The sequence below is a fragment of the Carcharhinus amblyrhynchos genome, chromosome 14 (genome assembly GCF_965287045.1).
Source record: "Carcharhinus amblyrhynchos chromosome 14, sCarAmb.v2.hapA, whole genome shotgun sequence".
In the NCBI taxonomy this organism is placed as follows: Eukaryota; Metazoa; Chordata; class Chondrichthyes; order Carcharhiniformes; family Carcharhinidae; genus Carcharhinus; species Carcharhinus amblyrhynchos.
The window spans coordinates 22,817,504-22,840,872 of NC_137337.1; the positions used below are offsets into that span (position 1 = coordinate 22,817,504).

At 44.4% G+C, this 23,369-nt stretch overlaps 1 protein-coding gene across 1 annotated transcript in view; it reads right to left on the bottom strand.

Moving 5' to 3' along the window:
- Positions 1-1,894: 1,894 nt before the first annotated feature.
- Positions 1,895-23,369, bottom strand: part of prkcha (protein kinase C, eta, a) — a 194,404-nt gene continuing 172,929 nt past the window's right edge. The window contains exons 14-15 of the mRNA XM_080202405.1: positions 6,949-7,095; positions 1,895-2,956 (exon numbers count right to left, since the gene is read on the bottom strand). Of these exons, the coding sequence (XP_080058531.1) occupies positions 2,810-2,956; positions 6,949-7,095 (294 nt within the window). The 3' untranslated portion in view covers positions 1,895-2,809. The remainder of the gene's footprint in view (positions 2,957-6,948; positions 7,096-23,369) is intronic.

A 23,369-nucleotide genomic window follows, 5' to 3' on the forward strand; every position in this document is an offset into this window, starting at 1 on the left:
GGAAGGGCTGAATGGCCTATTCCCACTACTAATTCATATGTCAAACTGGATGGAACTGCTCTTGCCTGGTTCCATTCCTATCTACCTAATCATAGCCAAAGTATCAACTTGTAATGGTTCCTCTTCTTGTTGCCTCAATGTTAAAGTCTAGTTTCTCCCACGGATCTTTCTTCGCCCCACTCCTTTTTCTCATTGAGATGCAGCCCCTTGGTTACATCACCTGAAGGCACCCCACACATTTGCTGATGACAGTTCCAGCTCTCTCAATTCCTCCATTGCCGTTAAATTATCAGACTGCTTATCCAATGTCCAGTCCTGCCAACGTCAAAATTTCCCCACAGTCAAACTTTGGGGAAGTTTGAAGTCATTGTTTTCCAAATCTGCTTCAAACTCTACTCTCTGGGTATTAACTCCATTTGCCTGGCTCCATCTCCATATGTCTCCATCTGAGACAAAACCAGACTGTTTACAACCTTGGTGTCATCTTTGAGATGAACTCCTGCCCATACATCCTCAGCATCACTAAGACCACCTCTGTATCATCATGTGACTTTGCCCTACCACAGCTCAATTGCTGCTGAAACTCTCATCATGCCAACAATCTTTTTCAGATATCTGCACTCACTTAATTCTGACCTCTTCAGTATCCTCGATTTTAATCGCTCCACCATTGGTGGCTGCCCCTTCAGTTGCCTAGGCCCCAAGCTCTGGCATTCCCACCATACCTCACCTGCTTCCTTTAAGAAGCTCCTTAAATCCTTCCTCTTTATGTGGCTCTGTATAATACCTTCTGCATTTCTTCTGTGAAGAACATTGGGGCAATTTGTTACATCACTTGTATCATATAAATATAGAAACATAGAAGATAGTGTTAGAATGTAACCAATAACTTTGTATTGGATGTAAGGTGACCAATAGGAACAATGTGCAAGGGTCAGCTGACCTAGTAAAACATGGAACCCATTACAGAGTGATGGGATAGTCAGCTGACCAGCTGATTCACTAAAAATAAGGAACTGTGTAGAATTGTGGGGAGCTTGGACTGGCTCAGGCTGAGGCCCCAGGTTTGGAGTAATGATGTTTTATTATTAAACCCTTTCTTTGATCCATAAATTGGAGCAAGTTTTATGTAGTTTCATTAGCTGCATTTTGAAGAGTTCCTTCTGAAGAAACAGATAGGAGCAGGAGGAGGCATTTGGCCCTTTGAGCTTGCTCCGCCATTCATTACGATCTTGGCTGATTGCCCAACCTAATAGCCTAATCCTGTTTTCTCCCCATTAACCTTTGTTCCTATTAGCTCCAAGAACTATATCTAAAAGTTGTTACAGTTCACGTTGACTTTCTGTTTACCTTGTCACTGAAATTAAAATGTAATAAGGAATACAGAAAAATATCATTTACTCTGACATTCTTGGATAACCGTACACAGCGGCAACAACTTTGACATGAAGCAAGTACAGCCATAGCTAAAGTGTTGTCGACTCCCTCAGCCTAATGTACACAAGGAATAGTTTGCCGTGTTCATCAGCAAGCTATGCAAGATTTCTTCTTGGCTTTTTGGCTAAGGCCAAGTGGCAGAACAAGCCCAAGATCAGGTGCAATATATTTCCTTGTCAGCTTAGATCTTGTATGTCTTCCTTATGGTGACCATGAATTGGATACAATTTGAATTGGTTTTTGGAAGTAAATAGGGAAGTGGATTTGAGTCAGTCGGGTCCACTCTGCACATTGGCTTTGTAACTTTAAATATGGAGTAAAATTTTTAAAAAATAACCACTATGAGACCAAATCATAGGGAAAGGGTGATCTGTTACAAGTGAGGGAAGGACATTGAAGAGCAGCTTACACATTTGCTTCCACTTAACCTGAGTTTAATTGTAAGCAAAAAGTCACATTTAAAAAAAAACTGGTCAACTTTAATGAGACACAAGACTGTACAATTCAATAGGACAACAGCAATACGTTATTGACGGTACTGGATAATCAGCACAGGCAGAAACCCTTTTGTACCTGCTCCCCCCACCCCATGCACGAGTTTACAAAAATCCACTCAGAATCAGTTTATTGTTTCTCATGCCACAGCATCTCGCGTATCGTGCAGCTCCAAAAAAACTGGCCCGTTTTAATCTTTTGAGAGCTTTTTAAATACAAAATAAGCATGTTTTTAACGTTTATTTGCCAACAGCTATAACATATATACACAAGACAGCGCACTGTCTCCATTCCATATGCTGCTCCAATAGTGCATTGAAACTTTAAGATGGCTACTTCAGGCAATCAGTAAAGTACGAGGTAAAACAACATGCTGGCTATTCCATCCCGCCAATAAACAAATAGGGTCCCTGAAGACAGATTTCTACTGCAAAGAGTCAGTTACAGCTTGTGAAAGTGCAGAATTGCTTCCGCATAACAGATTTCTGTTTCTTGCTAATAGATATGCAGCTAATTAAATACCTAGACAGCCAACTTCAAATGGAAGATGCATAATTTAATAAGGGTTTGCCGTGACAATACTTACTTGTAAATGACTGCTCCATGATGACAATCAGCACTGACATTCAGAAAGGCAAGTTGGAGGAGAGTTAATGGATAACAGCACAAAGCCACTGGATTTGACTAAGTTACACAGCACAAAAACGCATTATAAATTGCATGCCACTTCTCCCTCAGCAACTTAAAATAATGTTTGTGTCTGAATAAACTCTCTGCATCATCAAGACGCAATAACAATTCCACTTGATTGAGGTGGGTGCCAGGGATTGTCAGGGTTATGAGATTGTCTTCCCATTGATGAATCGGGATTCATATTTCATGCACACGTTGCTTCGGCGACAAACGAGAATCCCTTAAATTCATCCTGATTGATCATTCGGATCAGAGTTTCATCAATCGGTGTCAGCACAGGCTTCTCGGTGGTGAAGTCTCGATCAAAGTTATTTACATCCCGGCTTGTTTTCTGACGGAAAAGATAAACGAGACACCTTATGAGTGGACTGATCCCATTTGTCATGAATATCCACCTTTAACCAAGCAAAGCATTCAATTTTAAGCATTGCCATTTTTCTTTATTCTCCGATGGGGTGTGGGCTTTGCTAGCAAAGTGAGCATTCACTGTCCGTCCCTAATTGCCCTTGAACTGAGTGACTTGCCAGGCCATTTCAGAGGGCAGTTGAGAGTCAACCACATTGCTGTGGCTCTGAGTCACATGTAGACCAGACTAGGTAAGGATGGCAGATTTCCTTCCCTAAAGGGCATTAGTGAACCAGGTCAGTTTTAGGCCATGAAACCATAAGATATAGGAGCAGAATTAGGCCAATTGGCTCATCGAGTCTGCTCCGCCAATCAAGTTTTTTTTGTGACAATTGACAGTGGTTTCATAATGATTAGACTCTTGATTTCAGATTTTTTAAAAACTGCATTCAAATTTCACTATTTGCCATGGTGGGATTTGAACCCAGTACAGGGTAACCTGAGTCCCCAGAGCATTACTCTGGGTCTCTGGATTATACTTCAGTGACAATACCAATACATCTTCACCTCCTCTTTTCTGGCTCTACATGCAATCTCATGTTTCGTCCCAGATTGAGGACACAAAGGTTGCCTTGTGCTGGGGAAAGTACCTACTTCAGTATGTAGTTACAGGAGAGCTTAGCCTGGGTATTTAGATAAAGGTTATTTTTGATAACTCATTTGTTTCAAACTGGTTAATGCCAGCGTTCAGTAAAGCCAGTCTGAAAACCAAAAGGTGACATCCATAAATTCAGTGAATTAAAGGGCCATGCAGTGGGAAGTTACAGCTGGTCAGGTTTAGCAAGACATATTGTTTTACATCTTTGAGTGTTCAAAATATTCCACTATTGTCAGTTTATTCATGTTCAACATTTACAATGTACTTAACCTTTGCACATTTTCAAAACATTACACTCTTGAATACCTGCACAGTTATGGCAGACATTGTAATTACTCTCCTCAACTTCCTAACTCCCATCTGTCAAATGTCCATTCGAGTGTCACCTATTTGCAGAGTTATTTACTACGCATTATAACAAAGTGATACCAGCCATTTCATGTGACTGAAAACAAGAAAAAGAGCCATTCGTTGACTAAATGAGATATAAAGAATCATAGAAACCCTACAGTGCAGAAAGAAGCCATTCAGCCCATCGAGTCTGCACCAACCACAATCCCAACCAGGCCCTACCCCCATATCCTTCATATTTACCTGCTAATCCCTCTAACCCTACACATCACAGGACTCTAAGGGGCAATCTTCAGCATGGCCAATCAACCTAACTCGCACATCCTTGGACTGTAGGAGGAAACGGGAGCACCCGGAGGAAACCCACGCAGACATAAGGAGAATGTGCAAACTCCACACAGACAGTGACCCAATCCGGAATCGAACCCAGGGCCTTGGAGCTGTGAAGCAGCTGTGCTAACCACAGTGCTACTGTGACGCCCATTTATATAGCATGATGGCACAGTGGTTAGCACTGGTCTCTCAGTGCCAGAGACCCAGGTTCAATTCCCAGCTTGTGTCATTGTTGGTGCGGAGTCTGCATGGGTTTCCTCCAGATGTTCTGGTTTCCTCTCATAAGGACTCACCACAAAACATTACTGTACATCTCACTTCTTTGGGGCCTTTGGTTCACATCACTCCTATACAAACTAGCCCAGAACTGATGCAGTTTATAACTGTCAGAGATAATTTTGGTCATTTACTCTTCCTTAGAACATGTAACTTGTCTGAATGGACAATAAATCTATGGGTTTCATGAAGTAAGATATATACAGACTGAATGTACTTGGATTGATTGTGCAGGATCTGTAATAGATTTTATACACAGAAGCATGGGACATCTTCCTGCATGATTAAGTTGATGGTGTGAAGGCCAATAGACAACCTGCCCATCCTGGTGCCAATTGAGGCCCTTAAGTCCCTCACCTTGTGGCCATTGCTGCTGATGTTAACCCAGCAATGCTGGGGCTGGGGGCTTGCCATGCGGGTGCACAGTGGGCAAACCTATGCAGTGTTCCTCATGGGCTCCCAAGGAAGTCACTCTTTCGAGGGCTATTGAGACCCAATCAAAGAAACCACCATTGGGAAGGGGGGTGTCGCTCAGAGCCACCTCCCCCCTCCTCAACTTTGCTGATGACCCTTTCCATCATCACTCACTCACTCCTGGCCTGGAATCCAGCAACAAGCCTGGGCCTTGGGTGAGTGTTGTACCAGCAGCAACCATCACCTCCTTGGTGGAGCTTCCATTCAATAGAAGTGCTGGCCTCTGACTTGCTGATGTCTCTTGGCAACCCAGGGTTCTTGATCCTGAAGAAAGTGCCTGATTGATTCAGTGGGTCGTCTCTAGGAGGTAAAATGGGGCTTTGGCTCCCCAGTTGAAACGCCCATTGCCTCCTTTAAATGCAGACACAGTGGCACAGTGATTAGCACTGCTGCCTCACAGTGCCAGGGACCAGATTCGATTCCCGGCTTGGGTCACTGTCTATGCGGAGTCTGCATGTTCTCCCTGTGTCTGTGTGGGTTTCCTCTGGGTGCTCCGGTTTCTTCCTACAGACTGAAAGTGTACCTGAACAGGTGTCAGAGAGTGGCAACTAGGGGATTTTCACAGTAACTTAATTGCAGAGTTCATGTAAGCCTACTTGTGACTAATAAATTACTAATAAACCATGGTGTGAAAATTAGGCCACAGCTATTTATCCTTCTTGGCATTAGCTGGGCATTGGCAATGCTGTTTTTAACTTAGTGTTACCCAACGGAAACCCTGACTTCAGGATGAATGCTGCGAAGTATACATAGGATCATAAAAACCACAGAGTGCAGAGGGAGGCCCTTCGGCCCATCAAGTCTGCACCAACAACAATCCCACCTAGGCCTTATCCCTATAACCCTACATATTTACTCCGCTAATCCATCTAACCTACGCATCCTGGGACACTAATGGGGCAATTTAGCATGGCCGACGCACCTAACCTGCACATCTTTTGGACTGTGGGAGGAAACCGGAGCACCCAGAGGAACCCAGAGGCACACAGACGCGGGGAGAACATGCAAACTCCACACACAAAGAGGCCAAGAATTGAACCAGGTTCCTGGAGCTGTGAGGCGGCAGTGCTAACCACTGTGCCACCATGTCACGCTGGGTTGATTCTGAAGAAGGCAGCAAAGAGAATGACTCGCGGGAGTATTTGTTCCTCCACTGTTAGCGATGGCAGAGTTAAAACAGCAGCATAAATAGCTTCTGCTAACGACATGCGTGTCAGCTGGATGCACAGACTCAATCTTTCATAGCTGGCGGCTTGAGCAAATGTGGTTATTGGCCGCACAAACTTTCCCAGGTCTGCAACTTTGGAATAATTGACCACCGCAATGTAAACCAGACAGATTCCACAGCTCCAACAGCCAAGTCAAACAGAACGGCTTCTATATGAAGTGTGCCGGTAAAATGGGACTGAAAAGTGAGGCAGAATGAGCAGAAATGCATAGGCAGCCACAGCAATCAATATTGATCATCTGCCTTTTTAGCCCTGCTGTCAATAGTTTAAAACTGATTATAAAAGCTTTGGAGCTTTAAGGAATCACACAAATTATCTTTGGGCAGGCAGAACTGCAGGTAACTGAGGTAGGAGAAGATCTATGTCTTTTAAAACGCGCTCCAGAAAGGTTTTATAATGTTGTCTCCATAGGGAAACTACACACTGTCGACGCTTTTAAATCTTGTTGCCAAAAGGTGACAGGCTTCCATTTTATGATCGCTTAAGCGCAGAGCACATTTGTGTCAGAAGCAGGAAGCAGTAGCATAGCTGAATCATATAAAAGATGTGTGTGAGAGAACAGCGTGTCCTTGCCTATTATCACCCACATACAAGCGGGCAGTCTTTTATAAGGAGTTGGAAGGGAAGCATCATAAAACGCTTTTTCATCTAACTTACAATCCTGGGTCTGAAAGGCGGCTTGACTCTTCGCTGTTCGAGCAGATCCCAGTCGATTCCTTGGAAGAAGGGATGGTTGAGAATGGCCTGTTCCCCACCTTGTGCTGTGACACAGCCGAGGCGTTTGTTTGGATTTTTTATCATGAACTGGTACAAGAGAAAAGAAAGGACAAGATGATTATTGTTCAGTTACATAGATTCAGAACTTGGGGAAATAGTTAAACACCTAAACATCCAGCACCGATGGGTGGCACCGTGGTTAGCACTGCTGCCTCACAGTGTCAGGAATGCAGGCTCAGTCCCAGATTTGGGTGACTGTCTGTGTGGAGTTTGCATGTTCTCCCCGTGTGTGGGTGGGTTTCCTCCAGGTACTCCGGTTTCCCCCCACAGTCCAAAGATCACAGAATTCCTACAGTGTAGGAGAAGGCCAGTCGGCCCATCGAGTCTGCACCGACCACAATCCCAGCCAGGCTCTATTCCCGTAACCTCACATTTTTACCCAATTAATCCCTCGACACTAGGGTCGATTTAGTATGGCCAATCAACCTGGATTGTGGGAGGAAACCGGAGTACCCAGAGGAAACCCATGCAGATGTGCAGGTATGCTGGTAAGGTTGATTGGCCGTGCAAAATTGACCCTACCCTAGTGTCAGGGGGATTAGCAGGGTAAATGGTTACGGGAATAGGGCCTGAGTGGTGTTGTGGTCAGTACAGGCTCGATGGACCAAATGGCCTCCTTGTGTACTGTAGGGATACTATGAATCCCTGACCAACATTTTCTGCTCTGCTTTCTTGACTGCAATAACCAGGAACAGATTATTGATAGTCAGCCATACTTCACTTTCTTTTAATATTTTGGTCTCATTCTACTTTTGATCGATCCATTCTTAAGATCTTTCCCAGATTAAATAAACAAAACCAAAAGCAGTTTGTTAGATAATTACAGCATGTGGTGTGGGAGGGCAGGGGGTGGGGGGGTTGGTGGGGAGAGGGTGCAGGCAATCACTATAACTGGCTTCAGCGTCCCTGAGTCGAGGGTTAGGAGAAAGGAGAAATCAAACATCAGATATACTGAAACTGAGACACTGTGAGGCTTGGCATGTGGGCAGGATGTCTTGATGACGCTGATTGCCCACACAATGAGATATCCAGAACACTCACATCCATAGAACTGTGTTTCAATATGAGTCAGCACATCAAAGGCATAGGGCTTCTCTGAAAGTTGTAAAGCTGCTGACGGTAAAATGCACATGTATGTCAGCATCAGCCCAGAATGTAGGAAATCACCATTTTCTGAGGGTGCAGATGGAAACAGACTCAAGACTTCAATACACTGCCACTTTCCCTTATAGTAAAACTAGCCTTTCGCCAGAAGCATCAAATTCTAATTCACTGCTGAAATCAACCACATTTCATCTTTTGACAACTCTTAATTCTGCCTTGCCGATGGAGACATTCCAAAGGCCAACTATCATAGAATCTCTACAGTGTGGAAGGAGGCCATTCGGCCCGTCAAATCAGCTCCAACTCTCTGACAGAGTATCTTAGTAAGAAGTTTCACAACACCAGGTTAAATTCCAACAGGTTTATTTGGTAGCACAAGCTTTTGGAGTGTCGCTCCTTCTTCAGGTGAGCAACTCTTCACTCACCTGAGGAAGAAGCGACACTCTGAAAGCTTGTGCTACCAAATAAACATGTTGGATTTTAACCTAGGTTGTGAGACTTTTTACTGCGCATGCCCCAGTTCTACACCGGCATCTCCACATGAACAGTATTTTACCCAAGCCTTGCTTTATTCCCATAACGCCACATATTACCCATGGCTAATCCATCTAATCTTGTGACACTAAGGGGTAACTTAACATGGCCAATCCACCTAATCTGCACACCTTTGGAGTGTGGGAGGAAGCCAGAGCACCCGGGGGAAACTAAGGGAGAATGTGCAAACTCCACACAGACAGTGATCCGAGGCCGAAATTGAACCCGGGTCCCTGGCACTGTGAGGCAGAAGTGCAAACCACTGTGCCACTCCCATAAAACATGGTGTAAAAGGAATGCCTCAGAGGTGTGCTGTTCTAGAACGCTACCAAAGCCTAAGCGCCAAACCTGGGGTATAAGACGATCTTATTTTGTAGGACCCAAAATTGTGTCTTTGCATATGCCGGGGCTCTCTAATCAGCCACAACATGCTCTGTTCACATTAATAGTCAGTCTCAATATTTGACTCCATCAAAGCCTGTTTTACTTATAACTGGACACAACTGATTGAGCAGATCTTGCAAAGGAGTTTAAAACCTATTTAAACAGGGCAGATGCCCCATGGCGGATAACAAGGAGAAATTAGTTTTACCCCAATAAAATGAATGAAATACGAAGCTGCTTTCAAGCAAAAAGTTGTAACCTTTGCTAATGTGTCAAATTACTGCTGCAGCGAGGGGATTCAGTGCTAGCGTAAGACTGACCACACAACACCAGGTTAAAGTCCAACAGGTTTATTTGGTAGCACAAGCTTTTGGAGCACTGCCCCTTCATTAGACACATCAGCGCGGCTCCTTCATCACTCATCTGATGAAGGAGCAGCGTTCCAAAAGCTCAGGCTACCAGATAAACCTGTTGGATTTTAACTTGGTACTGTGAGACTACTTACTGTGCTTACCTCAGTCCAATGCTGGCCACTCCACATCATAGCGTAAGACTAGTGCTAAAAGAAAGAATCCACCCTGAAGATACCCAAGATTAAATGTGTCATCAGAACAGTGACCAGCCAGAACACTGGCCTTCCCTGAAGACAGTAAGAAGTCTCACAACACCTGGTTAGAGTCCAACCAGTTTACACACCTGACGAAGGAACACCGTTTCAAAGCTTGTGGGATTACTATCAAATAAACTGGCTGGACTCTAACCTGGTGTTGTGAGACTTCTTACTGTGTTTACCCCAGTCCAACGCCGGCATCTCTACATCATGACTTCCCTGAAGAACCATTGATCAGAATTGGTCCTCAAAAATCATCAGATTTCAGGGGACCAAAAAAGATTTCAGAGCAACAAGTGAGTTGACCTATCAACTATTAATGTATCTGCTTCATGGATCAAAGGTGTCTCGTGGTGCTGCAGAAGATCAAAATGGCTCAGAGATGAACCGAAAGACCCTGATATCAAGATGACCAGTTGCCAGTGGCAAAGTGCCAATCATACCACGCCGACAGCACAGTTGAAATGCTCATGAACTTCAACATGCCCATAATCGAACTGTGGAATAGAAGGATTTGAAAACGGTTCTAATGAAAATGACAGGACATGAGGAGATAAGGTTTATGGTAGCCCACATAGCTGCTGGAATTAAATTAAATCTTATGGTAATTTTCAAACATAAAACTGTGCTGAAAATTCAAATCCCCATAGAGGTTTTTGTGCGTGTCCATGACAACGGTTAGATGGGCGAGGATAGAGTGAAGTTGTGGGATCGATAATGTTTGGAACAGGAGTCCCAGTGGCCAACGTAATGGATGCAGCTTTATTAGTGTGGGAGATGTTCAGGTCCTATATAAGAGGTTCCTGTAAAGAAATAGTATCTATATTGCTGTTATATCAGGGGGTCTGATGTCCTTAGTTCAATCTTTGGTTGTGTGTCTCAAAGGGATAGTGTTCGTGCTAAATGAGATTGCGGGATCATTGTCAGAGAAAGTAATCTTCATCCAGAGTGGAAATATGTGCGAACTTTGATGTTTTGTGCGATTTCATCACCAAATCATGGGATGGCTATTTGTGAACACAGATTGTTCCAGAAATGGGAAATTTCTAATTCAATGGACGGAGAGGAATATGATTTATTTTTGGAGGGCGATTACAAAACTGAAAGCACCAAATCTGATCCATTGTGAGATCCTGACAATGATGCCATAGCCAAAGTGATGAATTTGACAAATTCTTTGCCTCAGATGAGGAAGGCAATGAATTTGAAGGGTTTTAAAGTGCCTTCACTGGGGCTAAAAATATCCCTATACGATTAATTCATTCAACAAGTTGTGCCACAGTAATTTATTGTGTATGACCGGAATCATAGCTTTTTTCACATTAGCGTGTGTGACAACCCTGGTTCACATCTTATACTCGCCGTTTAAGTTGACCCCTATTTTTGGAGTGACTTTTTTGGGGTTAAATGCCAACACGGAATCACAAAATGTTTATGACACAGAAAGAGGCTGTTTGGACTCGTTTTGATGCCAGCTGGAAAATGACCCACCTAGCCTGATCCCACTTCCCAGCTTTTATTTCATAACCCTGATGCTTATGATTCTTGAGGTGAATATCCAGATGCCTTTTACACGCACTGGGGGTTTCTGCCTCCATCACCCTGTCGGGAGGTGAGTTCCAGACTCCACAACCTTCTGGGTGAGAAAGTATTTTCTCATCTCTCCTCTGAACCCACTACCAATCATTTTAAATCTGTGCCCCCCTTGTCACTGATCACTGATAGACCATTCCCATTCACTCTGTCCAGGCCCCTCACAATTCTGTACATCTCAATCAAATCTCCCCAAACAGAACAATCCCAGCTTATCCAATTTTGCCTCATAGCTGTAACTGACCAGGAGAACAACCTCATAAATCTCCTCTGTAGCCTTCCTTTTGCAACACACCCTTTCTGTCATGACGTGCACACTGTATTTAAATTGTGATCTAATTAATGTTTCATATGACTCCAGCATACCCTCCCTGCTCTTATTCCTCAGCTAAGGTAGGATCCCGTCTGCCTTTTTAGTCACTATGTCAGCCTGTCTTGCTACCTTCACGGATGTTATTGCAATAATAATGTTGTTATTCTTGACTCATCCAAATCCAGACTGTATTCCACCCTTTCTGTCCAAGAGTTGATGTGAATTATTTTTGCTAGGTTCTAAAGTGTATTGAAATAAAGACAATGCAATCATTGTTAAAGTAATACAGTATAATTATGTAAGGAATGACCCAGAGGTGAGCTGGCAGCTACTGCACTGGAACATAAATCAGAGGTGGACAATATTTGGTAACATCAGGAGGGGGAGAATTTCCCGTCCCGCCAGGGGAATCACAGCGGGCGAGAGGCAGACCTTGAGTGGATTTTCCGGTTTTAGGGTCTCTGGGACATTAAAGTTTATTTATCAGTGTTACAAGTAGGCTTACATGAAGAAGGCAATGAATCTGATAGGTTTTAAAGTGCTTTCATTGGGGTTAAAGCTATCCCTGTACGATTGATTCATTTAACAAACTGTGCCGCAGTAATTTATTGCTTATTACCGGAATTATGGATTTTTTTCACATTTCGATGCGTGACAACACACAGCCACATTGCTGGTTCATGTTTTATACTCATCGTTTAAGTTGACCTGGTTTTTGGAATTTTTCTGGAGATTTAAATGCCTGCACGGAATCATAGAAAGTTTACAGCACAGAAAGAGGCCATTTGGGCCATCATGTTGAGGCCAAATGAGCCACCCAGCCTGATCCCACTTCCCAGCTTTTATTTTGTAACCCTGATGGTTATGGTTCTTGAGGTGAATATCGAGATGCCTCTTACATACGTTGAGGGCTTCTGCCTCCATCACCCTATCGGGAGGTGCGTGCCAGACTCCACAACCCTCTGGGTGCAAAAGTATTTCCTCATCTCCCCTCCGAACTTTCTACCAATCACTTTAAATCTGAGCCCCCTTGTCACTGATAGACCATTCCCATTCAGTCTGTCCAGGCCCCTCACAATTCTGTACATCTCAGTCAAATCTCCCTTCAGCCTCTTCTGTTCCAAGGAGAATAATCCCAGCTTATCCAATTTTACCTCATAGCTGCAACTGACCAGGAGAACAACTCGTAAATCTCCGCTGTATCCTTCCTTATGCAACACATCCTGTCATGAGTGCACACAGCATTTAAATTGTGATCTAATTAATGTTTTATATGGCTCCAGCATACCCTCTCTGCTCTTATTCCTCAGCTAAGGTAGGATCCCGTCTGCCTTTTTAGCCACTATGTCAGCCTGTCTTGCTACCTTCCCAGATGTTATTGTAATAATAATGTTGTTATCCTTGACTCATCCAAATCCAGACTGTATTCCACCCTTTCTGCCCAAGGGTTGATGTCAATTATTTTCGCTAAGTTCTCAAGTGTATTGAAATAAAGACAATGCAATCATTGTTAAAGGAATACAGTACAATTATGAAAGGAATGACCCAGAGGTGAGCTGGCAGCTACTGCACTGGAACATAAATCAGAGGTGGACAATAGTTGGCAAAAATCAGGAGGGGGAAAATTTCCCATCCCGCCAGGGGAATCACAGCAGGCGGGGGGCGGGGTGCAGACCATGCATAGGTCCATTGACCTTGAATGGGATTTTCCAGTTTTGGGATCTCTGGGGCATTAAAGTTTATTTACATTAATAGTAGGGTTACATTAAACACTGCAATGAAGTTACCATGAAAATCCCCTAGTGGTCACACTCCAGCACCTGTTTGAGTACACCAAGGGAGAATTTAGTATGGTCAATGCACCTAACCAGCACGCCTTTTGGACTACGGGAGGAAACCAGGCACCCAGAGGAAACCCACGCAGACACGGGGAGAACGTGCAGACCCAAGCCAGGAATCAAACCCGGGTCCCTGGGCACTGTGAGGCAGCAGTGCTAACCACTGTGCCACCATGTTGCCCTTTAATTCATTCCTCCAATCTCTTTCCTTTTGTAGGACAAGTGGATATTTGGTAAGGCAAAAGGTAGTGTTGGGCTTTCCCAACACTAAAGTGCAGCTCTGCTTTGTGTACTTTCAATGTTGTCTGAAAGATTTAGACCTACATACTTGTCAAGCAATTAAATTGCTCTCCTGGCAACAATTATACCACCATGAAACAGATGCCTGCTCTAACCTGTTTGCCTAGACAGCTTGTTGATATTGGCTTACAAAACCAGTTCCAGATTCTTTTGTCCTCTTACAAAGTTTTAGCAATCTACCACACAAAGATTAATCAACAACTGATAACACTCTCCCCTGAAAACCAAGCGTTGATAATCAGTTTACAATATTCTGAAAATTAAACCAAGTATTACAGTTCGGGAGATGGATAGTTCATACTGATCCTCTAACTTATGGAGATTTCGATAAGACAGAATAGACCATTAAAAATCAAGAAAGAGGAAGAGGAGATCAAAGACCATGGAACCGTATCTCTCCAATAAATTCAGTCTCTGAAGAGTACCAGCTTTCTATTTGTGAGGCTGTCGATGGTTAGATAAGTGAACATTTCCAGTTAATCGTACTCCTTTTATTGTAAATACATGTTTTTGGGATGGCTGAGATTATGTACAGAGCAGAGGACTGTGTGTAGAATATTAAATCTAAAAGTATGATTAAATAAATGAATCACACACATAGTAGGACGTTGTATAGCGAATGGTGTTGCAAAATTACACACAACTGTTATTTCCTCTGTTCAAATTGTTAACATTATTTTTTCTCCTCCAGTTTAGAGAAAGTCACACACAAACAGACAGACTCACACACATGCAAACTCAACCTTTTACACACACACACACACACACACACACACATCTATTCAGGCAGATACCATGAGAGACACATGCACATAACATAAAAACACACACAGACACAAACTCACACACACGCAAAATCACTGCTTTTTACATACACACATGCAAACTCATTTTACTTTTTACGCACACACGCAGTCCAGCTGGTTTGAGGTGTTCATCCTTTCTGCCCCATGGAGGGGCCTGTGGCTGAGGAGAAGGTCAATGATACAGCTCATGGTAATACCAGCTCTCAATGGAAAGAGCTGGTGTTACCTTCGGCGCAGGGTTGGAGGGCCGATCGTGATGCCTGCCTAAACGAAAACCGTTTGTACTTATGGAGTCCATATCCTTCCATTCCCATCCTATTCATGTATTTGTTTGGTTGTTCCTTAAAATGCCGCCACTTCCCCAGGCAGCATGTTCCAGACATTCACCATCCTCTGTGTTAAAAATTGACCTCGCACATCTCTAAGCTTTTCCCCACAAATCTTAGGGATGGCACGGTGGCACGGTGATTAGCACTGCTGCCTCTCAGTGCCAGAGATCCGGATTTGATTCTTGGCTTGGGTTACTGTCTGTGTGGAGTTTGCACATTCTCCCCATGTCTGCGTGGGTTTCTTCCAAATGTTCTGGTTTCCTCCCACAGTTCAAAAATGTCTGGGTTAGGTGGATTGGCCATGCTAAATTGACCCTAGTGTCAGGGGATTAGTAAGCTAAATATGTGGGGTTATGGGAATAAGCCCTGAGTGGGATTGTGGTTGGTGCAGATTCGATGAGCTGGAAGTCCTCCCTCTGCACCGTAGGGATTCTATGATTCAATGTCCCCTCGTACTTGATTTTTCTACCCTTGGAAAGAGCATCTGACTATCCACTCTGTCCATGCCACTCAATCTTGTAAACCTCTATCAAGTCATCCCTCAACCTCCAGTTGTTCCAGTGAGAACAAACCAAGTTTATCCAACCTCTCCTCATATTTAATAACCTCCAGAACAGGAACATCCTGGTAAACCTTTCCTCCACCCCCTCCAAAGCATCCTTCTGGGAGTGTGGCAACTAGAATTGTACACAATATTCTAAATGAGGCCTAACTAAGGTTCTGTACAGCTGCAGCATGACCTGCCAATATTTATACTCAATGCCCCGACCGATGAAACATATACCTTAACATGGATTCCTTCAGCTCAGTCAATAGATCTGCACAGGTCATGGAAAGCTGCCAATGTCATGAGGCAACACACACCTTTCCTGGCACATAACTTTGAGATATCTGATTAAACTGAAACCATGCCATTAAAGCTGAAGGCGGTGACATTCTTATCCAGATCTTTCTGGAAAGGAAGTTAATGTTATTATTTATCGCAACGTGATGATTTTGTTTTTACTTTTTCCGTGTTACAAATCCACAAGCCTGACGCAAGTGAGCATCAGCAAGTTATTTCACCAATGTTCCAGTCACTATTACTATCCAACAACCTCACTGGATGTGTTTATACGTGTGTGCTGGTTTGTATTGTCAAATTCTTGGAAGGTACTTCAACGCCCCCCTCAGCTGCACTTCTTGCTGCCAGCCTTGACATGGGGAGATGCTGGCATTGGACTGGGCAGGACACAGTAAGAATTCTCACAACACCACGTTAAAAGCCAAGAGGTTTATTTAGTAGCATGAGTTTTTGGAGTGCTTCCCCTTCATCAGGTGATTCCTTCATCCTTCAGAAGGATGCGGATGTGGATGCTTTGGAGAGGATACCGAAGAGGTTTATCAGAATGTTGCCTGGTCTGAGGGGGTATTAGCTATGAGGAGAGGTTGGATAAACTCGGTTTGTTCTCACTGGAGCAACGGAGGTTGAGGGGTGATCTGGTAGAGGTTTACAAGATTATGAGTGGCATGGACAGAGTGGATAGTCAGAAGCTCTTTCTTAGGGTAGAAAAGTCAAGAACTTGTGGACATCGAATCCCTACAGTGCAGAAGGGCTCACCTGATAAAGGAACGATACTCCGAAAGCTTGTGCTATCAAATAAACCTGTTGGACTTTAACCTGTGATACTTTTTATAGTGCCCACCCCAGTCCAACACCTGCATCTCCACATCAAACCTTCACAAGGGCACAGGAGCAGGTTTGTTACTTAACTTTTCACCTCTTCTGAGACAGGAAAGCAAATACCACAGCACCAAGCACAGGAGCTACCTTCTCCTCAGTCACAGGCCCCTCCATGGGGCAGAGGGGATAAACACTATGACCCAGCTGGAAGAAGGACCAACACAGGGTCTACAGGCACAGTGGCTGAATGACCTCTGTCTGTGCTCCATCGTTCTATGATTGTATCCAATTTGTTGACATGGGAATGATCATCAGTGGCATATAACGGAGCCCAGTTCTGACTAACTACTGATTTAAAATTAAATTCTTGCACAGTTTCTGTCAATCAAGTTCAATTTGTGCTGTTTCCCTCTTCTGCTTGCAAGGAACAGAAGCTCCCAAACAGTTCAGGAAAGGCAGACTTGGGAAGGATAAAGAGCAGGATGCCAACTCCACGTGGGGTCGGTAATGTTGTACTAAATGAGCAACTGTGCTTCCTACTCAGGTCTTGGAAGCGAAAAAAAAACGCACAATGTTCCTCATTTCTATACTTGGAGACAGGACACCAGCACTGATGATTCACTCGGTATTTTTCTCTGTGCATCAAATTAGCAATCCTGTGAACTTGCCCTCAAATAGCAACTGAATGTGAAAAACCACATTTGCAGAAATACTTGGTAAAATATTAAAGCATGAAGAGCGTGACTGCTACTGCAAAAACAGGTAATCCCTCTCCGATCGATCAGAGCTTCACTAGAGCCATCGAGTTTTGTATTTAAGGGAAGGTAAAAGCTGTAGGGATGGTTTATTGCAGCAAAGGGGAAATTCTGCTGTGGAAAAAACACAGGTGTCACTGTGCAGTATACACACTGCACAGCAAGTGGATAGGGTCGGGCTATTGAGCTGATGGTCTTCATGTGCACCATATAAGTTACGGCTGGACTTCAGAGGGAACAGACTTCTGTTTTAAGTTTATTTATTAGTGTCACAAGTGGGTTTACATTAACACTGCAATGTCGTTTCTGTGAAAATCCGCTAGTCACCACATTCTGGCACCTGTTCGGGTACACCGAGGGAGAGTTTAGCACAGCCAATGGACCTAACCTGTATGTATTTGGACTGTGAGAGGAAACCAGAGCACCCGGAGGAAACCCACGCAGATACAGGGAGAATGTGCAAACTCCACGCAGACAGTGACCTAGGAATCGAATCGCTGGTGCTGTGAGGTAGTAGTGCTAACCGCTGTGCCACTTTCCCGCCCTGTATTGCTGCAGGGATAACTGGAAACTGCACTGTGATGTGGCAACACAGCTCAAAACAAGTGGCTGTTATTAATTGCAAGATTAAACTTCACCTTCAATGTCCAGAGTTATTCATGGTTTTGATGAAGAAGGAAAATACTAAAGGATAGTTTTGTTTCACCTGTTCTTGTGCAACTCTGTTGACTAAAAATGAGCTGAGGAAAGATAAAGTTGAAAAGTGAATGGTAATGCCTGGAGGAAAGTGATAAATAAACTGAATTCTTCACTCAGGTATACTTGCTGTAAGATAGTAACAACCACATTCAGTCAGTGTACGTAATTAACTTGAATTTCTCAAGGCCATTTGATAAAGTTCTGTTGTTGAGGCTTTTAAATCTGCTCAATAGCAAAGGCCAGAAGAAGGTGGTGCCAGTGGTGGATTAACCATTAGGCTGAGTAGACTTAAGCCTAGGGGCCCAGAGGGAGGGGGGCCCGAGAGCCACTTTCAGAAGTACATTCAAGGACAATCCGGTGATGATGTCACTGTTACTGGGATGTATCGAGCTCTGGCAGGAGATCGACTGCACGAGGTGTATCCAAATACATACATTTGCTTTAGAATTTATCTGTCCTTAACGATCACCAACTGTTCGGGTCAGCATTCATTTTTGGCACTGAAGAGGATCAAAATCTATCTGCGGTGAGAAACTTAGTCATCTGGCACTCATGCACATTGAATCAGATATACTTTGATCTGCTGATTTACTTGCGGTTATCGACACTTTTGTAAACCAAAAAGACACAGAAGCTTTTTAAAATACAAATGTAAAGAAAATGAAAAACAAATGAACAAAAGGGCTACCATTGATTCATATAACTTTATGATATTACACATGTAGCACATTGTACATAGTACAACGATTTAAGTTATCTAACGTCACTTTATTTTATTCATCAAAGGGTGGGCAGGAGGCAGGGGGCAAGGTCAGGGGGCCTTACTAAAGCTCAGCCTAGGGGTCCGGGTGGTGCTGGAGTGAAATCCTCTCGGTAGCTAATCTTAACCGTGGCAACCATTGGCATACCACAAGTGACCTCAGGAGGGGACAAATTTGCCAGGATTCCCACTCCCACTTGTTCTCTGGTGATTACAATTAAACTTGGCCCAGCAGTGGTATTCCCCCAAGTCTGTGCTGCCACAACTCACCCTTGTAGAATGAGGACCTGCTCACATGAAGTAAGACCTGGACAACATTCAGGTTTGACAGCTAAGAGGCAAATGATATGGAACTCTGAGGAGAGCATGTTATAAGATAGTTACTCAGAAACAAGTCTGATCACCATCAGGTGTCAATAGATGATACATGGAGGGGTGCCAAATTTTATAAACTCAATAGACATGTTATTATCTCCTCGAGCAAGCTGAAGGAAATGTGTGGTACAGCAGTCAAAATGTTTGCAACACACAACATCTGACTCCAGTGATAATACATTATCTGTGATATAATCGTCATTGCCTACAGTGGAACATTTTCAGCACAGTTTTAGCCAGTGCAACAACAGAACTTTGACCTCCCTCCCCAAAGGCTCAAAAACATCTTTTGTTGAATCTGAATGAGCAAACTGTAATTGGAGATCAAGGTTGGAATTTACACGACAATAAAGAAACTGGCACTAAAATGAATACAATGTGCTTGATTTGAAAAGCCCTATAATGCAATGCACGAGGAGGTAGGGGCATTAATAGTGTAATGACTTCAACTAGACCCTTAAGGTTGGCCTATTGGAGTATGAGCTCCCTGATTGAGGCCACAATTACCTGCCCAATCACGGAGTCTCACCTGCATATAAATATTCGAGTGTCAGGTCAATGGACACTCTGGATTCTGACTTTGTATTTGAAGCGCTCTTAGGAATGGAACTGAGTTTGTAAATAAAGGGAATCTGGTAAAGAGACACTGGCCTCGGAGGAGTTATTTCAAATAGGTAATAGTTTTATTTTGTCACAGCTGAGGTTTCTCATTTACCCTTTGCATGCTCAAATGAAAACCAGATGGAAAAATTCTGCTATTTACTAAACTTACATTTTCCACTTCTTTCTCTGTCACGACACAGGGACATTTAAACGTTAAAGATTTCAGTGAATTGTCTTTCATTGGTGGGAAAAAATAAACTCAAAATTGGGGCCTAAATGGTGCTCCCTGTCCCACCAGCATTCTTAAGAAATAAGAACATAAGAACATAAGAAATAGGAGCAGGAGTAGGCCATCTAGCCCCTCGAGCCTGCCCCGCCATTCAATAAGATCATGGCTGATCTGTCGTGGCTCAGTTCCACTTTCCCGCCCTCTCCCCATAACCCTTAATCCCCTCTCTTATCAAGAACCCATCAACCCGCTTCTTAAAAATATTTAGCGAGGCAGCCTCCACCACTTCAACGGGCAGAGAATTCCAGAGATTCACCACCCTTTGAGTGAAGAAGTTCCTCCTCAACTCCGTTCTAAACCGCCTCCCCTTTATCTTGAGGCTGTGCCCCCTAGTTCTACTGTCTTTTTTGAGCGGGAAGAGTCTCTCCACCTCTATCCTATCCATCCCATTCATCATCTTATATGTCTCAATGAGGTCTCCCCTCATTCTTCTAAACTCTAGCGAGTACAAGCCTAGCTTATTCAGCCTCTCCTCATAGCTCAACCCCCTCAACTCCGGTATCAGCCTAGTAAACCTCCTCTGCACTCCCTCCAGGGCCAAAACATCCTTGCGCAGGTGCGACGCCCAAAACTGCACACAGTACTCCAGCTGCGGCCTCACCAATGCCCTATACAGCTGCAGCAAGACCTCCCTACTTTTATATTCAATCCCCCTCGCTATGAAGGCCAGCATCCCATTCACCTTCCTGACCACCTGCTGCACCTGCAAGCTGGGTTTTTGCGACTCATGCACAAGGACCCCGAGGTCCCTCTGCACCGTCGCCTGCTGCAGTTTTTCGCCACGTAAGTAATAGTCCTTCCTACCATTCTTCCTACCAAAGTGGACCACCTCACACTTGCCAACATTAAATTCCATTTGCCATTTCCTGGCCCATTCGCCCAGCCTATCTAGATCCTTCTGCAGACTCTCCACACCCTCCGCACAATTTGCCTTTCCCCCAATCTTGGTGTCATCAGCAAATTTCGACACCCTGCACTCGGTTCCCTCCTCCAGATCGGGACTAAAAGAAAGATGGCTGCTTCAGCACCATATTATTTTTGTGGTACTTTTATCTATAAATTAATTCTCCTCCCTTTCTCACCTGACCACCCCAGTTTCATAAGCCTTACAGCACTGTTCCAAGACCAGCACTGAATGTGCCCAATAGCCATGAGATTACTTTGTTCTGTTTCATTTTAAAGTTTATTTATCAGCGCCACAAATAGGCTTACATTGACACCGCAATGAAGTCACTGTGAAAATCCTCTAGTCACCACACTCTGGCATCTGTTCAGAAAAACTGAGGGAGAATTTAGCATAGCCAATGCACCTATCCAGCTAACCACCTTTTGGACTGGGAGGAAAGCGCAGCACCCGGAGGAAACCCATGCAGACATGGGGAGAACGTGCAGACTCTGCACAGACAGTGACCCAAGCTGGGAATCAAATCCAGGTCCCTGGAGCTATAAGGCAGCAGTGCCAACCACTGTGCCACCACGCTGTCCTTTTTCCATTTTCTCCTTTTCCAAGGAGTTGGATCAGGAACTCTGTATAGGTCACCAAAGCTTTGGTAGATTAATGTGCTGCACCACTGAGAGACTTTCTTCAGCACTTAGAGGTAGAGGAATGTTGTGTTCTGCGTTGTAAGGCATGAGGAACGGGGGCTGGAGGTCTTACCCAGGCCAGTTTGAGAAGCATTCAGATGGGAATTTTTGCCCTTTATTTTGTTAAAAGATTCAGTGAAAAGAGATGCCCTGGTGGTGCAGTGGGTGAAAGCAATGCTACAATACTAATTCAAATAAACTAGAAAAAGCCACAGACCCACTTCCTAGCCCACACTGAATGAAAAGACAAATGAAACCTCTGCAGTTACGTGGCATCTTTCACAACCTCAGTGATCTCAAAAAGTACGTGAGATGTGTTTCGGTTATCGTTCACCATTATTCTCCTCGGAGAAGTACAGGAACAAGAATATTTGCCTCAGCCCCTTGAGCCTATCTGCTATTTTGTTGGAAGAGTGCTGCTCTGTTTCTATACCTGATCTTCTTGCCTTATTTCTGTCACCTTCAATCCTCTGACACAACAAAAATCAATCTTGTTGAAATTTTCAATTGACCCCAGCCTTAACAGCTTTCTGTGGAGGGTTCCAGAGTTCCTCTACTATTTGTGTATGGGGTGTCAGGGAGGGGTATTACCTTTGAAGGGGGAACATGTCACGTCCTTTCAGGGCAGTTTGTCTGTCCTTTGTCCCCACCTGGCACTCAGCTCTCACCTGTGACTCCCCGTAGCTGTCTGCATGTGGCCACACCCCGGGCAACGGCCTTGACAAGACGGCTAAACCAGGTGAGGGTAGCCGACGGGTCTCAACTCTTGGTGAGATAGGGAGATGTCTGTTCCAGCAAGTGAAGGCAGAGTCTGGCGGATTGAGCGGATGAGACCAATGGAAGGTCCAATGGTCAAGAAGGTGGTCTCTGCAAGCGTCGTGGAACGCACAGAGCAGGACAAGACACAGAAGACGCCCTGGTCATCCACTGCGCCAAGTCCACCTCCAGCCGCCTTGACTCTTGTCTTGCCACTGGACGTAGATAGGAATTGGGAAGAGAGAGTGAGGCTGACGCTGCGCAACTCTCCCTCACTTTAATCCAAATCAAGCGCTAGTTTCGACACCATCATCATCGTCATCAGTGTCCTGTTCAACCCTTTAAGTCCTGTGGCGATGGGCAAGCAACAAAGCAGCAGGTGTGGATACACTGGGAGCTGTAGTCACAGACCTGCACACAGGCGGCTCAGGTCTAATGGTCATTTTCCGCTGACCGAAGCAGCAGTGGAACTCAGCGTCTACCTGAGCGACTGAGCAGTCCTCTTCAGGAACGCACTGCTCACCTCCGTAGAATGAGGAAGGGGCTAGAAAAGGTGCCCTAAACATTGCCTGCTTCACTACACCCTGGCCAGTTTATCGCAGCTGGCGGGGATCCCATCTTGCGGTCGAACTAACAAATAAAACACAAGGTGACACTGCTCACCACTGGCACTTGGAATGTGCGCACGCTTTTGGACAACCCTACAGCAGACAGACCAGAGAGAAGAACAGCCTTAGTTGCCAGAGAGCTTGCAAGATACAACATTGACATTGCAGCCCTGAGCGAAACTCGTCTTGCCAACCTAGGTCAGTTGACTGAAACTGGAGGTGGATACACTTTTTTCTGGAGCGATCATGGCAGCGATGAGCATCTTGATGTTGGAGTTGGATTCGGATTCGCCATCAGGAATCACCTTGTTCGGAAACTTGATAGACTACCCAAGGGTGTGAACGACTGGCTTATGACATTACAGCTTCTGCTACAGAACAGAAGTCAAGCCACCCTG